General features: G+C 42.4%; 1 protein-coding gene across 2 annotated transcripts in view; it reads left to right on the plus strand.

Moving 5' to 3' along the window:
- Positions 1–2,009: 2,009 nt before the first annotated feature.
- Positions 2,010–21,165, plus strand: part of Srgap3 (SLIT-ROBO Rho GTPase activating protein 3) — a 246,053-nt gene continuing 226,897 nt past the window's right edge. For both annotated transcript variants that reach the window (XM_076841053.1, XM_076841055.1), the window contains exon 1: positions 2,010–2,172. In XM_076841053.1, the coding sequence (XP_076697168.1) occupies positions 2,106–2,172 (67 nt within the window). In that variant the 5' untranslated portion in view covers positions 2,010–2,105. The remainder of the gene's footprint in view (positions 2,173–21,165) is intronic.

Raw genomic sequence — 21,165 nt, forward strand, 5'->3', positions numbered from 1 at the left:
AGTTCCGAGGCCAAACCAAATCAGGTATTCTACACTCAGAGAAAGACCAATGGAAGCCTATATTTATTTTGAGAAGTTTGTGAAAATTTCTTTCAGGGGACAATACATGTTTATGACAATCTTACTATGAAATTCCAGTGATCAGTGACCCTATAGTGTTTGATCCCATTTTTTTTACATATAAATCTTATTCTACCTGAATTTGCTTTTCCTCAAAGATTTATGGTGGAAACTTGGAACATTTATTTCCCCAGGTGCAGTCTGGTGTTACATAGACTGGTCTGGAATGCTAGTGACCTTGGGCAAGTCATTTCCCATAATTCCAGCCTCCACTTATTCATCTGTGAAACAAGGCTATTTATATCTATGTTAATTACTTATACTCAATTTATACCCTAGGATGTTGGGGTCACTCATACTTGCTACCATTCTTTGAGTGCTTTTCCATGTGCTGGGCACTGTGCTAAGATTGGTTTTGCATTCTTACTTGATCCTCCAAAGAGCTTCCCTTTTCCTGTTGTCTCCTATCCTGCAATATTTCAGCTCCATGGCCCTTATCGTTTCTATCATATTATATCATTTGCTCTTTGAGTACATTTTTCTGTCTTCCTGGGGCTTCTTGCCCTGCACAGCTCCAGTGGACACCACTCACAATGTATTTGGCTCTAGATGTTGTCACCAAAAATATAAGTATTAATAGTAGTAACTCCCCAGCGATTGTGTGATGAGGAGATCCTTGACCTACAGAAGGGCAGGGTTTTTTTTTTGTTGTTGTTGTTGTTCTATTTTGATCATTGCTGTATCCTGACCTGAGAAGGGTGCTGGACCCAGAGTAAGCTTTCAGTAAATATTTGTTGAAAGAATGAGTGAAAGAGGACCCAGAGAGAGCTTGTGTTACCAGCAAAGAAACTGAGGCTAAACGAGTTAGAAATCTGCCAAATTCAATAGACCAAGGACCTAGCTGTGCCTGTTTGCAGCCTTGCTCCCAACAGCTTTGCAAAGCTGAGTGTCCCAAAATCCTGGCATCATCCTGCAATCAAATATGGCTTGACAAATATTAATGCTCTTCCCTATGTGTATCGGACCCTCTGCTAGACTCTTGGGTGGAGTAACATACTGTCATAAAGATGTTGATTTGAGAGATTGGATTAAATTGCACACTGAAAAGAAAAGGAGTTTGCTTTTGGGAGAAAAACCCTTAACCCAACTGCTAATAGTTGGAGTTGGCAGGAGCCACTCAGGCCTTCCCAGACTGATCCCTTTTCTCTTTTTTCCTGCCTCCTTCCCTTTTGTGAGCGTTTCTTCCCCTTTTGCTTGCAGTGAGTTCTGCTCTCCTGTAGGCTACAATGTGTCAGTTGTTATAAAATCCGGGAGGCGGAGTCTAGTGACGAGGGCGGTGGGGGAGAGCTAGGCCAGCCCTGCAGGGCGAGCAGTCCAGCCTTGGGTTCACGGGAGCTTAAGCGTTGCAGCAGGAAAACTTCCATCTCGCTCTCCTGGCTTTGATCCTCATTGGACATCAGACCAGAGGCGCCCAAGGAAGGGAGGATGCGAGATGACCGGCCCTCTGGCAACCTGACCATCTCCTTAGCAGAGCCTCCCAGAGCGAGCTGGGGACTGCCTGCACGACCCAGGAGGCGCCGCGCCTCTCAGTAGATGTGTGTGTGTGAGTGAGTGAGCGAGTGTGTGTGCGTGCGAGTGAGTGAGGGTGTGTGTGTGAGTGTGGATGCATGTGTGCACGGCAGGACTGTGTGTGAGCGTGTCTGGATGGGTGTGCGCGTGCACGCGTGGGAGAGTGTGTGTGTGAGAGAGGGAATGTGAGTGCTCTTGATTATTATTTTTTCGTGGGGAAGAAAAATCTTGGAAATCTGGGGCAGGTTACCGTGCTCCTAGGGTGATTCTTCTTTTGCAAGAAGAGCTGACGAGAGCAATCTACTAGAGCCCAGGAGAAGGATTTTTACCGCTGTTCTACAGTCGAGTAAAAGAGATTAGCTCCAAACCTGTGAAATCGACCAGAGCTGTGTGATTACCAGGGCTTGAGAGAGGACTCCCGAAGAAAAAGAGAAATAAATCAAACAGCCTGTCAGTCCCTTTGGCCACATCGGAAGATGTCATCTCAAACTAAGTTCAAGAAAGACAAAGAGATCATTGCTGAATATGAAGCCCAAATAAAAGGTGAGACGTGGGCTGAGACTTTTCCTTCTGCTCCCTGTTCCCTTTCTCTCACTGTGCCCCCCATTTCCTCCCTGCCATCATGAAATGTTGTTATGCATCAATAATCTTATTGTGAGAAGGAACAGTGGCAGCCGCACAAGTCCAGACTGGTTTCAACTGCAGATAGCGCTGGGCTGGGAGTGTGGATTAGAGGAAGGACAGCAATCTCTGCATTGCAGGTGTGTGAGGAGGATCCTACGCCCCACTTCAGGAGTGTCACGGATACTCCATCATCTTGGCGGTGACATGTCACTCTAAGGCCATTTTGACAGTCACCACCTCCTCCCTTTCCCCGCCTTGGTAAAAGCCCCTTAATATCGATGTATATATATATATATTTTTACGACCTTCCCCTGCCCCTTTTTGTTGTTGGTGGTTTTGCCTCATCCTCTTTCTCTGGGTTGGAGTCCACATGCATGTGTACTGGGAGGCAGCATCTTTGGGCGGCCCTTCTTTGTCGGTGTCTCTTGCCTGGGCTGGGTTGCCATGGATTAGCTGTTATGGGCTGTATTGATCCAGTCTAATGCAGGCATTTAGGCATAAAGAGAGCTCGGTGCAGAAAATGCATTAGCTCGCAGTGTGCAGCCCAGCCACTCTGGGCACAGCATTTAGGGTCATCAGCTTTGGTTCCAAGCCAACACCTCAATGTGCAATTTGTGTTGGTAGGCGCTGCCTTACTTCCATGGTGCCAGGGAAGCGTGCTGGGAGAGCGAGATGACCTCTGGCTGCTGGTTCCAGCTTTGGTGCCATGGAGTACACATTTCTTTCAGGAGCCACTCCTTCAATCCGTGCTAGCTGGGAGAAATAGGAAAAGAGACACAATCGCACAGCTCAATGCAGGCAGGCAGAATTGTCATTCAGGCCACCCGGGGGCTTCTCCCATCCTCACGTGGTCTAAGCGCAGCTTTGGAAAGGAAAGCCTGAAAGCTCCATGCACTGTGCTCCCCCTTCTCAGTGACTGTGCCCTAAGAGAAGCCCCGGCCGTGCCTTTTGGTGTCCCTGTTCTTTCTGGTTGTGGTCCTCCTAGCTTCCACTCAGGATGTGTTGTGATCTCTCACAAGAGATTAACACACATCCTCAGTGGATGCTGAGGCCTGTCTTTGAGGTTATGTAGGGACTGTTGAGCAGGTTGGGTCTTTGGGGCTCAAAGGAACTGAGGTTGCCACACCTACTTATAGGTGCTGCTGCACTCAGAGAGACTCATGGCCCAGGAAGTCGAGTGGCTTCCCTGGGAGCAACAGAAGGCATCAGAGCTGCCATCCAGGCTTCAGATGCCAGGGAAACTTTGGGAGGGAAGTGATCTCCAGGGGAGGGCTTTGATTTTTCCCTGTCTTTTTTCTCTGAGTTCTAGTCAAACCTGGCATGCTAATTGTCTCTGGGTAGACTTTAAGGCAAAAGGAACAGAAAACACTCCTCTTCCCTGGTTGCCTCTTTCTTAGTTTTCAGTTCATTATCAAAAACAGTGACTGAGAATGTTTCAGCCCTGCTAAAAATTTAGAAACAAATCCTTTAGTGGTCAGGGATTTGAATTCATCTGACAACTCAATGCAAAAGCCTAGTTTCAGTCTATAGTCGAGGGAGCTTTTTCGTTTGTTTGTTTGTTTTTGGATATTGGGGATTTGGGGATTGAACCCAGGGGCACTCTACCACTGAGCTATACTCGCAGCTCTTTTTTATTTTATTTTAAACTTGCTAAGTTGCCAAATTTGGCCTAGAGCCTGTGATCCTCCTGCTTCAGCCTCCTGTAGCTGCCGGAACTACAGGCTGTACTATGGTGTCTGACTAGCAGATATGTTTTAAAGACTAAGTTGGCCACTGATTATTTTGTCCCCATGAAAAATGCCAATGTTGAGAAAAGGATGTTGTGTTTTGGACAGTTTGGATTTTGTTAGCATCGTCTGGTAGGAAACATGCTTATCTCATTTTTAAAGAATTGCTTCTACATGGGCCAGTCAACTTATAATTGAGGATCAATGAAGCACTAATTGCTCTAACTTTTTTACTTTTTATCTTTCTCCTTTATTTTAACAACTAATTAGCAAGTACCAGGTAATGTGTTTCATCAGAAAATTTGTCCAAATGATTTTGTCTTTAAATTTATCTGCAATATGCTTGAAGGAATTTAATTCTTTTCTTTTAATATTGACACCTTCAAGACAGATCAGGATACTGCTGTGCCCAAAACCCTCTGAAATATTTTCTTTCCAAATTCTGTTTTGTTGGGCTGGGGTATACCTCAGTGGTAGAGTGCTTGCCTAGCATGTGCAGGGCCCTTGGGTTCCATCCTCATCGCTGCAAAACAACAAGAAATTCTGTTGGTTCATCATTATAATTAGTGATGTGTGTACAGAAATCAGTGTGCATAGTTTCTAAACACATGCCCCACCCCCAAACATCACTCCTCTTGGCTCATCCAATGTTCAGGATGGCTAGTTTGAGCTCAGTTTCAGAAATGAGGAAACTGAGGTCCAGGGACATTCAATGACTTGTCCAAGGTGGCAAGGCCAGTTTCTTCCCAGGCTTAGTGTTCATTGTTAGCCTGAACCTGAAGCTGCCCCTTGAAGGATTGATGTCAGTAGCAGATGGCAGTTTTGTGGTGGAGACTGCCTGCCTCTTGATTGAGTTTCATTGTTTACCCTCTTGCTTTTGTTGCTTGGCTCTGAAGAACATTTGAGCAATGACCAAAAATAATGCCTGCTGCCAGTTGCCGTTCTTCCTGGTATCATTTGGCCATTTTGGCACAAATAGTCCAGCCCGTTAGACTTTGTATCTTATGATTTTTACAAGGGGAACTTTTGATTTTTAAAAACAGTGTTTATTTCTTTTTTATTTTATTTTTTAGTGTTTTTTTTTTCTTTTGTGGACACAATATCTTTATTTCATTTTCATGTGGTGCTAAAAATTGAACCCAGTGCCTCATGCATGCTAGGTCAGCACGCTACCACTTGAGCCACATCCCCAACCTGATGTTGATTTCTTTGTAGATTTATCCTCTGTCTCTTTTTGAAGCAATTACCAACTCAACAAAGGAGAATATTTTAAGACAGCATTTTCTGTTTAAAAAAAAATTTAAGCTCATGACATCTCTTGCCTCATCAGATATTTAAATCTTTGATTTGGTATCTGCAAAGTAGTAGTGAACCACATGCTTGCTTATTTCCAGTGATGGAGCACTCAGCATATTCCTACCCCACGTATTCTGTCTGGCTCATGTGAGCATATTTTTCTTATGCTGCGTTAAATATTTCTCTCAACCGTCTATTGGTTCTGTAGTTGCTTCTCCTTGGGGCTTCTTAGAACAAGACAGATGCTTTCCCCCCCGAGATTCCCCAGTGGGTGTTTGGAACCTTTGATTATAGCCCCTGACTATGATTGACCTCATCACTTGCTTCTTTAAGATAGTTGACTACCACTTACCATCTTCATTCTCTTTTGGATTCGCTGCATCCTAGGTTGCAAATCCCACTGTCTTTGGTGCTTGGCAGATAGAATAAATGAGTGAAGCTGGCCAATGAGATGAGTTGTAGCAGTTGGTCCACCACTTCACTGACAGCAGTAGAAGAAGGGGTAGTGACAATTATGGTGGACCTGAGAGCACATGTCCTGTCTGAATGGTCAGTCATACTTGGGTTCAACTAGATGCTGCCATTTAGAAACGTAGGCCCCACCAGATCTTTCAGATATTCAAATGCCGGTAATCCAGATGAGAGTTTCATGTTTTTCGAGAGGTTTTGCCAAAAGAACCTCCAAAAGAGCTTACTATCAGTATCTTCTTTTTAGAATAGCACTAAGGTCTAAATGTGATTTTTCTAGACATGATCAAAGAAAGAAAACTATCATCTCTTTATGCTTTTTGTAATACTTCCATTAACATAGCCCAAGGGTTGAATTAGCGCTTTTTGCTGCTCATTCCTTATTGCATCACATATATTATGTCTGCTATATTTCTTTAATCTACTAGGCTAGGAGTCTTGTCAGGGAGAATAAATCGAAATGAATTTAATCTGACTTGTTCTTGGAGACCCTGTACTGGTTCCAAATGGAGCTTGCTTCCTATGCTAGGTGCTTATATGTGTCCCTTTACAAATCTGTTCAAGAACCTTGTTTGACAGTGACATCATGTTGCCTTCTTGGGAACTGGCAAGCTATAACTTCTTTCCTCTTTTGAAAAGCAGAACAACATTTGCCTGTCTCCAGCTTTTTGGCTCGTGTCCTGTTCTCCACAGTTCCCTCAGAGATCATTGATAGTGTGTGGTGATCTTATTTGCAGGCATTCTCAGTACCCTGGCTTCTCCTTCATCTTGCTGCCAGACAAAATGGTCTGTTCTGCATTTATTCAGAATTCCTATTTTTATTTCAGCATAATAGAAAATTGAAGTAGAAATGCAGTGACTGATTTTAGTATTTTATTTTTTTATTGTATATCCATACTAAGTTTGACCATCTTTTTAATAGCAAAACTTTAGAATTTGGGGGAAGAAGAGCAGGGATTGAGGAAGATCACGGAATGTGTTTACTCATTCATTCATGGGTTCATTCAGCAAACACTGATTTGTACTTAGTGATGAGTTTTGTGAGAGATGCAAAGTAAGAGATATTTGTTGCTTCCTAAGAGTTTTCTTAAACTGGGGCATGCCTGTAATTCCAGTGACTCAGGAGGCTGAGGCAGGAGCATTGCAAGTTTGAGGCCAGCCTCTGCAACATATGAGGCCCTATACAACTTAGCAGACCCTGTCTCAAAATAATAAATAAAAAGGACTGGGATGTGGCTTAGTGGTTTAAAAAAAGGGGGAAGGGGAAGACAGAGATTTTTTAGAATATAAGAATTTCTTATATTTCTTAGAATATAAGAATATTTATTCTTTTTTTTAATTCTTAATATTTATTTTTCAGTTTTTGGCAGACACAACATCTTTGTTTGTATGTGGTGCTGAGGATCGAACCTGGGGCCTCACGCATGCCAGGCTAGCACGCTACCGCTTGAGTCGCATCCCCAGCCCAAGAATATTTATTCTTATAAAATAAAAGAAGGAAATTAAAAAACAAACAAATGAAAATCCAAAATACAGAAAACTTCTAACTGGTCACTGGAATGAACTTAGCTTTAAAGAGAATATGCTACAGGAATTGGAGGACTGCCTTGGGATGTCCAGGAATCTTAACAGGATTGAGGAAAATAGGCTTGATCAGGGAAACAGTGGGGGTAGTGGAGTCTGTGGTCAGATGGGCAGTTCATCTTGAGGAAACAGCTCTGCCCAGCTCCAGCCTATCACTGCCATGCAGGTGTAACCCCAGAATGGTTAGTTCTATCAGTGTTTCAAAGGAATCTGAATTTTCAACAAAATCTCCTGGTTTTTAAGTGGTGTCTCAATTTTTAAAAAAGCTCTGTGCTGCCTAAAGGAACAAACAGATTCAGCCTGCTGGGCCACCTATTTGCAACTTTGGGCCTCTAAAATTGAAGTCCATAAAAAGTCTGCTGATGGAGCCTGGGCCCATTTTTGTTCTATCTTGGTCCATCTTGGGTCATTTTCTCTATGAAAGATGGGTGGACTTATAAGCACACTAGAGCACTCCCCCTTTCTCTGGATTTTCCATGCCCTGCACTTTCTCTCCAGATCTTTCTCCATGGGTGGCTTTGTTGCTCTTAAATTGCACCCCTGATTTTTTTTTTGGCCTATCCAATGATATCTTCAAAGCTTGCTCAGCTGACACTTTCTAACACCAAACCTACCTCACTCTCCTAGGCGGAATTAAGGGGTTCCCACATATCTATATCTCTATCCTGGACCTTATTATCCTTCACTGCAATTTGGCATTTAGGCCCCTAGCCATGAACTCTTGTGGATAGAAATGTTCCTGGTCATCTTTTTTTTCCTCCAGTGTGCTTGGCACTCAATTTGTTGAGGGAGTAAGTTACTAATAAGAAGTTTTCATCTTATAATTCATACTCAAATAGCTATTTTCTTTAACATCTGTCTTACTTAGCTTGAGCTCTTCTAACAAAATACCACAGACTATATAGTCTTTATTTATTGCTTCCAGTTTTGGAAGCTGGGGAGTCCAAGATCAGGGTTCTGGTAAATGTAGTTCCTGGTGAAGGCTCACTCACAGAAGGAGATAAACCTGTTTTTCTTCTTCTTCTTCTTCCTTCTCCCCCTCCTTCCCCCCTCCTTCTCCTCCTCTCCCTCCTCCCCTCTTCCCCCTCCTCCCTCTCCTCCTCCTCCCCTCCCCTCTTCCCCCTCCTCCCTCTCCTCCTCCTCCCCTCCCCTCCTCCTCCCCTCTCCCTCCCACTCCCACTCCCCCTCCCCTTCCCTCCTCCTCCTCCTCCTCCTCCTCCTCCTCCTCCTCCTCCTTCTTCTTCTTCTTCTTCTTCTTCTTCTTCTTTCTCTTCCTCCTCCTCCTCCTCCTCCTCCTCCTCCTCCTCCTCTTCTTCTTCTTCTTCTTTCTTCAGGGGATTGAACCCAGGGGCGCTCTTCTACACAGCTACATCCTTAGCCTTTTTTACTTTGAGACAACGTCTTGCTAAGTTTCCCAGGATGGCCTCAACCTTTTGATCTTCCAGCCTCAGTCTCCCAAATCACTGGCATTACCAATGTGCACCACCATGTCTGGCTCCTGTCTTCCTTTTCTAATAAGAGTATGAATCTCATCACAAGAGTCTAACCCTTAGGCCTAATCTAAACCTAATCACCTCTCACCTCCTAATACCATCATATTAGGGGTTGGGGACTTCCACATATGCTTTGTGGGGACATAAAACATTGAGTCTATAACAACATCCACACTTTCTGTTCCATTGAGAAGAGGTGCTTTACTGGGCAAAGAAATACTCTTCAATATTTGCTGAATTTCCTTGTTTGTCTCTGGTAGGGAAGATTTGTTGAAGTCTGTTGTACTGGAAGCCAAGAGTCATTAACGAGGTATTGACTGTCATGTTCCTGTGGAGTGTGGCCTGTCACCCTCCAGGCCTTTCCCATTCTGTGGAAGTCAATGGATCTGAGGGTCCATATTGACCATTTCTGAGTTTTTTACCACTAGACTCGATATATTAGAGATGATCTTTTCTTTCCAGAAACCTCTATCATTCATTCATTTAGTGACTATGACAGGCCACACTTCAGGCTTTACAGCTTAATTTAATAGTGAGAGATAATTCATTTTTCTTTAGCTTCTATATCTTGGTCATATATAGAGTATCTCACTTTGTGATCCCTATAACTCTGTACAAAAATCATTATTTTCACTTCATAGATTAAAACTGAAGTTAAGATAGATCAAATAAAATGATTGCGCAGTGAATAGTGGTGAGCTAGGTTTAAATTGGAATCTTTCCAACTTTCAGCGGTTCAGGAAAGCAAAATGCACGCCAGGGCAACATGGCTCTGTAACTCAGGACTTCCTTCAAAGGGGGATGATATGATGGCTTTTGATCTTTGACTTCCTACCTTTCCCAGTCTTTTCATGCTCTTGATAATCTATCCTCTCCTCTTTATTTGTTCTAATTAGTTATATGCAACAGTAGAATGCATTTGATACATCATACATAAATGGAGTATAACTTCTCATTTTTCTGGTTGTACATGATGTAGAGTTACACTGGTCATGTAATCATATATGTCTGATTCATGCTACTATCATTCCTACCTATTTACACCCTCCTCTCCCTTCACTACCCTCTGTCTAATCCAAAGTACCTCTATTCTTCCCTAGTGCCCCCTCCCCTTATTGTGAATTAGCATCTGCACATCAGAGAAAACATTTGGCCTTTGGTTCTTTGGGATTAGTTTATTTTGCTTAGCATGATAATCTCTAGCTCCATGCCATAATTTCATTCTTCTTTAATGCTGAGTAATATTCCATTGTGTATATATACCACATTTTCTTTATCCATTCATCTGTTGAAGGGCACCTAGGTTGGTTCCACAGTCTAGCTGTTGTGAATTGAGCTGCTATAAACATTCATGTGGCTGCATCACTATAGTAGGCTGATTTTAAGTCCTTTGGGTATAAACTGAGGAGTGTGATAACTGGGTCACATGGTGGTTCCATTCTAAGTTTTCTGAGGAATCGCCATTATGCTTTCCATAATGGTTGTACCAATTTGCAGTCCCACCAGCAAACTATGAATTACCTTTTCCCCCACATCCTCGCTAACATTTATTATTGCTTATATTCTTGATATTCGCCATTCTGACTTGAGTGAGATGGAATCTCAGTGTAGTTTTGATTTGCATTTCTCTAATTGCTAGAGATGTTGAACATTTTGTCACGTATTTGTTGATTGATTGTATTTCTTCTTTGGTGAATGTCTGTTCAGTTCCTTAGCCCATTCATCGATTGGGTTTTGTTTTGTTTTGTTTTTTGTTTTTTTTTGGTGTTAAGTTTCTTGAGTTCTTTATATATCCTGGAGATTAGTGCTCTGAGGTCCAGGTGGTAAAGATTTTCTCCCATTCTGTGGCCTCTCTCTTCATATAATCAGTAATCTAACTCTCTTGGTCCCCACTTGACATTGCCTCCAGATTCCTTCACTTCCACCCAGGTGGTCATCTGGGGAAAGTGTCCACTAGAAATATTCCCTACATCCTTCTGAGAGGGCTGCTAGATCTACCACTGCCCTGCTGGGCCTGTCTTCCACCAACCACAACGTAAGACATTTTAGAAGTCTCTTAGTCCAACTCTCCTATTTTTTTTTTCTTCTGATGTACAAACTATGCTTAGAGAAAAGGTCTTTTGACTAGACCTCCAAGAGGGCAGAAGCTTTACTTGCTTGGTTTAGTGCCTTCCATCTGCTTGGTGATCAATAGACATTATTGAGTTGATTGCCCGGAGGCGGGTGGTTGTCTGGGGGCCTGGAGCTGAGAGGTTCTCTGGAAAGGCAAGGCAAGAGTATCCAGCAGGGTAAGGATTGCAGTATTAGAGATGTCTGGAGGAGATGAGATTAGTCTGGTTCCTAGAACTGACTCCTTCACTTCATAGTGGCCAGGAAGGGGACAGGATTGATTTCTTTCTTTTCTGTTTTTTCTTATGGTAACAGGGATTAAACCCAGGGGTTCTCTACCACTGAGCTATATCCCTGGCACTTCTTATTTTTTATTTTGAGACAGGGTTTCACTAAATTGCCTAAGCTAATCTTGAACTTGCAGCCCTCCTCCTCAGCCTCCCAAGAGATGCTGGAATGACAGATGTACACCACCTAGCTAGGCCGGATTGATCTCTTAAAGGTGCTGAGCTTAAGAACTTCTGGCCTACTATAGGACCCAGGCATCTGCTTCCTGAGCTCAATTTTGCATAGAAATGAGTCATTCTTTTAAAAAATTTATTCTAATTAGTTATATATGAAATGATTCATTCTTAATGGCTTGTTGGTGTTTGTAAAATATCCTGAATGGTTAAAAATGGAACTTTGTGAATTCTTTTAATTTGATTGGTCGTTATATGAATTATGTTTGGGATGGTGTTCCCTGAAGTGTATCCCATGCAGTTGGAGTGTCCCATGCAGGTATTGGGTGAAAGAAAATAGTTGTGTGCTTAAATAGGTTTTAGAAGTTCTAGGATAAACTGAGTGAAATAGGTCTGTTTCCCCTGGGACTTCAGAAAACCTGAGTGGGATAAGTGAATAGTGGAATGGCCCATAGTTTTCTCACACTTACTTAATCTTGTAGTAAGATTTTTTCATGGGATATTTTACAGGACTTTGTTTCTTGAGTTATGTTTTAATACCTAGGCTGCATAATTTGTGGATTACTTGTGTTATTTGCTTTTTGCCTCTTGTCCAGTTACCTGATTTTTATAGTCCTTTCCTCCAAGGGCAGTTTGAAGAGGGGAAGAAGTAAAACAAATGCACATCGAGTTCAGCCAAGGGATGTCAGGGCAGTGCTTCGAGGTCACAGAAAATGGGAGTTTTGACATTTCCAATTACACAGCGCTCAACCATTGATTTAAGTAGTAATCTGGAAGCAGCCCAAGCCTGATCAATATGTGTCGGTGTGTGCGTGAATGGGTGTTCCTGTCTGTGTGTGACAGTATAGGGGAGCACGCTGTTGCAGGTATGTTCAAGGTGCCTTGACTGGACCTTGGCTCTGCCCTGGGATTTTACAGTCAATGCCACATGATAATGGTGCCCACAAACCCAGAGAAGCCCATGCTCCTTGTGCTTCAGTGAAACAAACCTCAGCTACAAATCCAGGTGCCCAAGAAATATATTTTTCTTCCTGCGATTTGATTTCCATATTCATCTCAGTATTGCTGCAGATGACAGCAGGAAATCCACAACAATTGGAGATTTATCTCCCTTTTCTTCCAAGGTTATGTCCCAAGGTCCAGGGGGACTTAGGCAGCACCAAAGCTAAGGAGACATCTGTTGTGGTTTATTATTAACAGAATTTGGCAACTGCAGGGCTGGTATTCCCCTAACCCTTATTGGGTCTTCAGTGGTCAGTCTATGCCAGTGATCCTTCTTTGTTCCCTTCTAGTTCTCCTCTCCTTGGTCCCTTCTGTGTGGTTTGTCAGCACCAGAAGCCACCTTGCTGTGCACATTCTATGCTGGACCACGAGGGAGCCTGGATGATTATCTCTGTCCTGTCTGGGCCGTATTTGCTCCTCTCTGGATCCTCTCTAGGATTGTACCTGGGGAAGGGACAGATATGTCTTTTCTTATATTCTGCAAATCTGTTTGGTGGTGCCTTATCTCTTTCCCTCCCTTGCCTTGTAGGGGTGGGTGGGGCAGCATGCAAATTTTTTTCTTAAGAGATCCATAATGTCCACACACACCTTTACTGACTCTCTATTTGGCATAGGAAATCTTCATCCTCAGGTTTGTGCATATGTATGCATGTGTGTGCATACACACAGGCACACACGGGCGTGGGATGAGGGAATGGAGGTGGCTCTTTGTCATCAGACCTTTTCTTAAAGCTGTTGCCAGTAAACCATGTTCTTTCTCTTCTCCCCGAGGACCAGGCTTTTGAAAGTCAAAAGCCAAGAGTTGACTTTTTCTCTGTATTATCGTGGAGGCAGTGAACACATAACATCCTCCCCTACTGAAAAGGTTCCATGGAGTCTCAGGATATATGGAAGAAAAGCTTTTAATATTTTAACACACTAACTGTAGCAGATTCCCTCCCTTCTCCATCTGCACTATCCTAGACCAGACTACCATTAGCTCTTAGCTGGGACCAGTGCAATAACTTTTTAACTTGTGATTGATATTTTTGACTGGGCCATTCTTTGCTATTGAGGGCTTAGCTGTACAATGTGGCTCCTACCCACTAAATGTCACTTGGAACCCTGCCTCCAACTGTGAAAACCAAAAATGTCCACCTGGGGACCCAAACTGCACCCAGTTGAGAAAACCATAGTTCTAATCAGTCTCTTGCTTCTTCTTTTGTCCTCATGGTCTATTCTCCCCACAGCGGCCAGCAGTAATCCCTATATGATGCAAATCTTATCATGTCACTTCCCAGATCACAGCTCTACAGTCTCATTGTATGAGTATACACCCCAGGTTCCTAGACTGGATTGACAAAGCCAGGATCTGCTCACTCCTTGTCATCCATCACAGCCATCTCAGGCTCTATTGGTTCCTTGACTTTTCCAAGCTTGCACCCACTTTGGACCTTTGCACTCTGCTTTCCCCTCTTTCTGGAACACTCTTTCCCTAGATTGCCACTTGGCATTCAGCTCTCAGATGGCATGCTACCTCCAGATCACCCAAGTAGCCATACAGTAGCTCTTTTTATTGGATCTGCAAACTTGAATTCTCAGTGGAGCCCTTATGGCTGTATGATATTTTTTCTTCTGTGTTTGTGTCTTCTCTTCCCCAGGAACTGCAACTCTTTAAGAATAGGATTTTTATTTCTCTAGTTTATTTGCATTTTTCCTAGCACCTAGAACAGCTCTTGTTGTATTGTAAGCGATCATGGTTTTTGTTGAATGAATGATTGAATGTGGGTGCCCTTGCAATGAATTTTGCACACAGAAAACAGATATTATGCTTTGGGTGCATAATGAAACTGACCCAGGATTTCCACAATATTGGCTGAGAAATAACTTAGGAAGATCAAGAATCCAGATACAAGATGATTGTATCCATGCAGAACCACCTCATGAATGATTTATAGAATGTGAAGTGACCAGGTGACCACTTGCAAGGATACTGCAGGGAACGCAATGTATTCTGTTTACTGAATTCCTATAATGTCTGAGAGGAGAGAAAAACAAAAACAAAAACCAACCAAACAAACAAAAAAACCCAAAGGGTAAAATATAGACTCCATCCCTGTCTTTGGTAGACTCATGATTTTTTTAGGAAAGAAAAAAAAATGGATCAGTCAAGTATGTATAGTACACTAAAAACTTGGACAGTGCTGAAAGCATACACCAGGGAAAAGAGAGTAAAAGTTACATTGTTGCTTGGGAGAGCTGAGGAAATTCTTATAAAAGAAAGAATAGTTGAGTAGGGTTTTGAAAGATGAGTAGAAGCTCTCCAGGTGTTGGAAGGCATTTCATGAAGACAGAACAGAGTGTGCTAAAGGCATGGGGGTGGGGGAGTCACAAAAGAGCCTGGGTAGTTGAGAAATGCTAAAGGCATGGGGGTGGGGGAGTCACAAAAGGGCCTGGGTAGTTGAGAAATGGTACCCAGTTTTATGTGACTGGAACCCAGAGTAGGTATAAGGGTGTGGAGTGGGAGACGATGCTGGAAAGTACAGGAGCTTGAGTTCCTTCCTAGCCATCACATCCTATGACTCTGACCTTGGAGAGGTGTTTAAGAGTTGTACTCCTTTATTTTTCTTATTGTGGGAAAATTCTCATAACATAAAAGATGTCATCTTAACCATCTTTAAATGTGAAGTTCAATGGTATCAGTTACATTAATAATGCTGCTAACTATCAGCCCATTTCCATCTCCATAAGCATTTTCATCTTGTAAAACTAGAAACTCTGTACCCATTAGACAATACCTTCCCATTCTCTCCCTCTTCCCAGTTCCTGGCAGCTACCATTCCACTTTCTGTCTCAATGATTTTCACTTTCCTAAGTGCCTCATATAAGTGGAACCCTATGTTTTAGATATTGTGAAAAATACTGCTAGAAACATGGGTGTACAAATGAGTCTTTTAAAACTTTTTTCTGATTATAGATGTATATACTCATTATTTTAAAATCCTTGAAAATACAGAAAAAATATTTTAAAAGGGTAGGGAATAAGAAAAGAACCTAGAAGTTGCTGAGATACCCACTTTAAACCATATATTTCCTTCTAGACTTCACTCCTCTTTCTTCTATCAAACTTATTTTACATCTGTGTATAACAAGAAATGAGATCATAGATCTTTAATGAAAAGTTACACAAACAAAATAGGCAAATGATAAGCATATAGGCCTAGGGCTTAAAATAGGCAGGATGTGTCCTCAAAATGAAGTTTGCCAAGTACGAACATGAGTATGCATGACCTCACATATTTGTTTGCATGGTCCTTTTGGTGGGGGCGGGGGGGTGTTATTGGTTTGTCAGAGACATTCTTTTATGGTCATTGGTTTGTCCTGTCCACTTTTGACTCTGTTCTTTGCAGATTTTTATAAAATTTGTATCAAACTGAGCTCACTCATCAAGAATGTCCCCTACTCCTACCTCTGTCCCAGCTGCTTTCAGGTAGAATTTCCCCCCTTTGAAGCCCCTTGTGGTCTCACTTCCCTCTTGGTACTCAGAAATTGGGTCCTGCCTTTGGGAGGAAGCGTTAGAAGAACAGTCTTATTTAGGGAAAGAATCCGCTACTCATGTCACTGAAACCTGTCCTGTGTACCTTTCCTTCCCTTGTTGTGCCTTCCGCTAGCTTCCCTGATCACTGTGGGTAATTTTGGGGTTCTCTCTTGCCTCTCTGCTCCCAGAGGTGATAAACTGCTACCCTCTTCCTTCTGATTGCTGATAAAGGTATTTTCAGTTTTCAATCTACACATCAATACATTTTCTAACCATTTGTCAAACAGGCCTGGATTCCTGTAGGTGGCTTAAATTCTCACTGGGATTTGAGCTCCGAGTGGATGGGATATCTCCTTAGGGGGACTTTCTATACCTTACAGTGTCTTAAAAGGAATCAGAGAAAGAGATGATATGAGAGGACTCATACCAATGAAATGTCTTAATAATCTTCAGGGATGAAAAAGAGTGGGTGTCCTTTCTATGATTTACTTTGTGCCAAAGAATGCCAATTGGCTAGCAATATGGCTGTCCTCTGATTGTTTGAAAGTAAGACACTTTCAAGCACAGTTGGCCCATCACTATGTCTTTACTTTGATCAGTGGCCTGTCCTGACAAGATAGTTTGGGGCTAAAGATCTTTAGGGATCTCCTTAAAGTTTCCTTCGGGAAACTGAGGCAGACCAATAGTCATTCTCCCCAGTTCCGATACCTGACAGTAGATTATTCCTTGACCTCTTGCCCCGACCATCTGGACTCCTGACCTTTGGCTTGTTTGTGTTTTTTTTTAGTTTATTTGCCCCTTGACCCTTTGCTAATCTGGGACACTATCCTGGACTGATCCTCTTAGTTCAGGCTGCACCTGAACATATCTGTGTTGCTGCATCTCTTGTTCAGCATAATATTAACATCAAAACTCTGCTCCTGAAATGGCAGAGGCCTGACTCCTGTCTGCCAGAAGCACAGAATTATGTTGTGGGAATGGTGTGAAAGAAATGGTGAGAATGTGGTAGTCCGGTTCACTTAGGTTTAGCTTACCAGGTATTTACTGAACTCCTACTACATTCCCTGCCTCATGGACTTTATAATTCTGTGGGGAAGACACCTTGTAACTTGTGATTACAGAAGTGTTGAGGGTTATGTTAGTGGTGATGCAGAGTTCAGGGGGGATCTACACCCAGGGGACCTCAATGGTTGAAGATGCTGTTGGTGACTTTCCAATATTAATCTGTAAAGCTAAATCATAGTGCCTAAGGTTGTCTCACTGTCATTATTTTCAGAGCTCTTTAGGATACAGACAGAACTATCTTCCCATTTAGAAAAGGGTCAGAAGCCATCAAAATATTTAAGGGGTCAGGATTCTTAGGTGCTCCTGAGAGAACAATGTAACTCCAGGTGTAAAAGATAAAAATGTTCCAGAAAAAGAATTTTATAATAGCTTTACTCAGGATGGTAAATACAATTGTAGAGTAAGTGCTTTTAAGGTGAAATTCAATCCAGGGATCAACTGAAGAGGATTGAAAACCATCTTGGTTGGATAGAATTAAGGTAAAGTCACAGAAGTGGATGAGCCAAGGTGCTAGAATGTGGATGGAGGCAGCTGCGTCCATGGGGACCATGCTCTGGACAGAACCACACCTGGGTTTTGAATCATGGCTCATGGTCAATTAGCTGAATTACCTTTCAGAAAAATTAAGTTTATTAATTTTAATTAAGTGTCCTCACTTAAAAGGGGGAATAATAACAACTCACAGTGAGTGTGTGTGTGTATGTGTGCATGTGAAGTAGTAGAGATAATTCAGAATTTCTGGTACACAGTAGCCTTCATCAAACAATGAAAATATTAGCTGCTCTTGTAAGTAGAGCTCTAGCACCCAGTGACATCGGGTACAGTGAACCCGAGCTTTACAGGGGAAGCTGTTTTTAAGAGCACCAGTTGGGAAAGAGAGCAAGATGGGCAGCACTAAAAGATATCAGTAGGGGAGGAGTTGCCAGCATGGGTACCTGGGCAAAGAAAATTTCTAGTAAGTGCTAGACAGGCATGATGCTTGCTTCACCTTCTGTAGTCTTTCTTCCACTGTGGCTCCTAGACCACCTGAAGCAGAATTACCAGGGAGGAACTTGTGACATTCAGTTTCTGGGGTTTTGACCCAAACTACTGAATCAGAATCTGTGATGGTGGATCATGGGGACCTGTGTTTCATAAGTGCCCAAGTTTCATGAGCTTAAAGTATTTGGCCATGGACTGTAGTAAACTCACCAACTTGACTCTTTTTTTTTTTAGTGGGGTAGGAAACCCAGGGCTGTATGTCTGCTCAGCAAGCACTCTACCAGTGAACTACATCTCCAGCCCAAAGTGAAGAATTTATTGGCAAAATTCCTGAAGCTCAGACATCATTTGAACTGTAAAAGGAAAAGACTCCTTCAAGAGATACTGAAGTTATGCTTAACTTAGTATGATATTCATCAGATATTATAAAAAATTGCTGAAATGAACTGTAATATTTTATTGGGTTATTCCCCCATGTAGTGAGCAAAGTGTTTTTCCATACTGTTTCAGAACTCTAAAAAGTGGATACAGGCATGGAAAAGTGAGGCCCAATCTTCAATTTTTTGGATTTAAATTGGGAAACCTTGTGGTGCCATGGCCAAAGTCTGGGATTTAGAATCCTAAGACCTGCTTGTCAGTTTCTTTCTATCTTTCCAGTGAGTGCCATCTCCATTCTGTATCTTAGCTTCCTGGTCTGTTCAGTGAAGGCACTATCCACCTTAAAGGGTGTTGCTGTAAGGATCAAATGAGGTGTTATGAGAAAGCGAATCCTCTAGTCCTGCAGGAATGTTCATTATTTCTATTTTTTGTCTAGCTCCTCCTCAGGACATGCTGCTATTACAGGGGCTTGTTTATGTGTCTGTCTCCTGCGAGCTCATTGAGCCCAGGGGCTTTGTTTTATTCATTCCCGAATTCTTGTGCTCTGTGCCTGCCACACAGGAGGCATTCAAAACAAGTTCTGGAATAGCTATCAAGGAGAGAAAAATACATGCACAGTTCAGTATAGGCCTATGAAAATATTAAGATAGTCTTCCAGAAAAATATTACCTTCCCATTCTACTTAAAGAAATTAAAAAAAAATTCATCTAAGTCCACAACAGAAATTATATTGCTAGGAGAAAATAAAGAACTTCATTAAAGAAAATTTAATTGCCCGCTTTTCTAAAGAGGCAGAACCGCACCTCTCCCTCCTCATTACTGTCAAATGCATGATGACTGTTTCCAAGGCAGGCAAGATGAATAAAAGGAGATTGTGAAAAGGCAAGGCCTGATACTCCTGCAGAAAAGTCTCCCAAGAAACAGAAATGCCCCCTGGACTGCCAGTGTCGCTTATTGTTTGTCAGAGCCCCGGAAAAGCCTTCCCTGGACTCCTCCGACAAAGGCCCTCTTTGGCCTCTACCTCAGACCTTGGCTGGTGACCACAAAGCCCCTCATTTCCCCTGGAGGTTGGAAAGACTCCAGTTGCTTGACAAAACTGGAAGGATTATCTGGGGTCCAACGTGGGGGGCTCTGGTACCTCTAAGACCTCGAAAATTATCATCTGAATAGGTGGGGGAAGCCTGGAGCCAAATCTGGTAACAGAGCCCTGGGGTGGGCCTGCAGTTTGGAAAGGGGACCAATCTCAGCTTAGGTCCCATAGCCCTTTTTCATGTGCTGCCTTAAACTTGCATTTTCTTTTCTCCTCTCACCAGTTCCTTAGGCATAGGCCAGCCTGATAGCACCATTAGACAGTTCAGAACTGTTTGAACAAGTGCTGATTCTTACATAGACCACTGTCAGCCTCGGTGAAGTCTCTAGTGGCCTGCCAAAAGGCTCTGTCCTGTTCAAATGTTTTAATTGAGTATATGGGTGGGAATTTGAGTGTGCTCATTTAGTTTGAGAGTGGCAGGAACCCAAGGAAGGCAGTATTGGAACAGATGCTAATAGACATCCCAATAAACCCATCATAAGTTGAAAATACTGTAAGTAAAAATTGCATTTAATAAACTTAGCCTACTGACATCATAGGCTTGCCTAGCTGACCTGAAATATGCTCAGAACATCTACAGTGGCCCACAGTTGTGTCAAATTATCTAACACAAAGCCTATTTTAGAGTAAAGTGTTGAATACCCCATGTAATTTATTAAATTGCCAGTGTTCAAAAAACACTTTCAGCAGTTCATTGCAGTGCCAGTTGTTGCTCCTGGTGATCATGTAGCTGTCTAGGAGCTATGGTTTGCTGTTCCTGCCCAGCATCAAAAAAGACTATTCCATTGCATATTGCTAGCCTGGGAAAAGATTGAAGTGTCAGATTCAAAGTATGACTCCTACTGAGTTTGTATTACCTTTGCATCATTGAAAAAATTTTTAAAAATCTAGTTTGGGGACATATAATATAGTACAACCAGGAACATGGTTGTCAGTATTGAACTGACCAGAATCTGTGATGGTGGATCATGGACACCAGAGGTTGTGGGCCAGATCTTCTATTTTCTAGCTGTATGACTTGGGGCAGGTCTTGTCATCTCTTTGAGCCTTGGTGTGTAAAGTGAAGACATAATTTGACCTCAAAGAGGAATCTAGGAAATTAGGTGAGGTCATGCAAGTCAAACCCTTAGCATGTCCCTAGTGCATAATAAGGATTCAAATTAGTTGATGTTACCCATTGTTATTAATAATCACAACTATAAGAGTAATACTGCAGGGTCTGGAGTCTCTCAGATCTGCAATCAAATTCTGGCTCTGCCACTTAGTAACTGTGGATGTTGTTTATCATGTCTGAGTCTCAGCTTCCTCTCCAGCAAAATAGGGACAGTAATACCTGCCTTGGGCATTGCCATAAAGCACCAGACCAGAACAGACACAGTGAATGCTCAATAAACAGTGGTTACCATTTGGACACAGCGAATCTGGGGGGGGGGGCAGAACCAGGAAATAAAGAGAGTGCACAAACCCAATAGAATAGGATGAAGGGTTGACTGCAAAAATGTGAAGTTTAATAGTATCTTTAAGGGCTGGATCTGTAGCTCAGTGGTAGAGTGCCTGCCTTGCACGCATGAGGCACTGGGTTTGATCCTCAGCATCACATAAAAATCAATCAATCAATAAAATAAAGATATTGTGTTCATCTACAACTAAAAAAAAATAGTATCTTTAAGACAAATCCCACCAACTCTTTGGATCTTCAGCCCTAAGAGGAATTTCTCCCCCGCACAGGTAGAAATGTGAA

This window comes from Callospermophilus lateralis, chromosome 20, assembly GCF_048772815.1.
Source record: "Callospermophilus lateralis isolate mCalLat2 chromosome 20, mCalLat2.hap1, whole genome shotgun sequence".
Lineage (NCBI taxonomy): Eukaryota > Metazoa > Chordata > Mammalia > Rodentia > Sciuridae > Callospermophilus > Callospermophilus lateralis.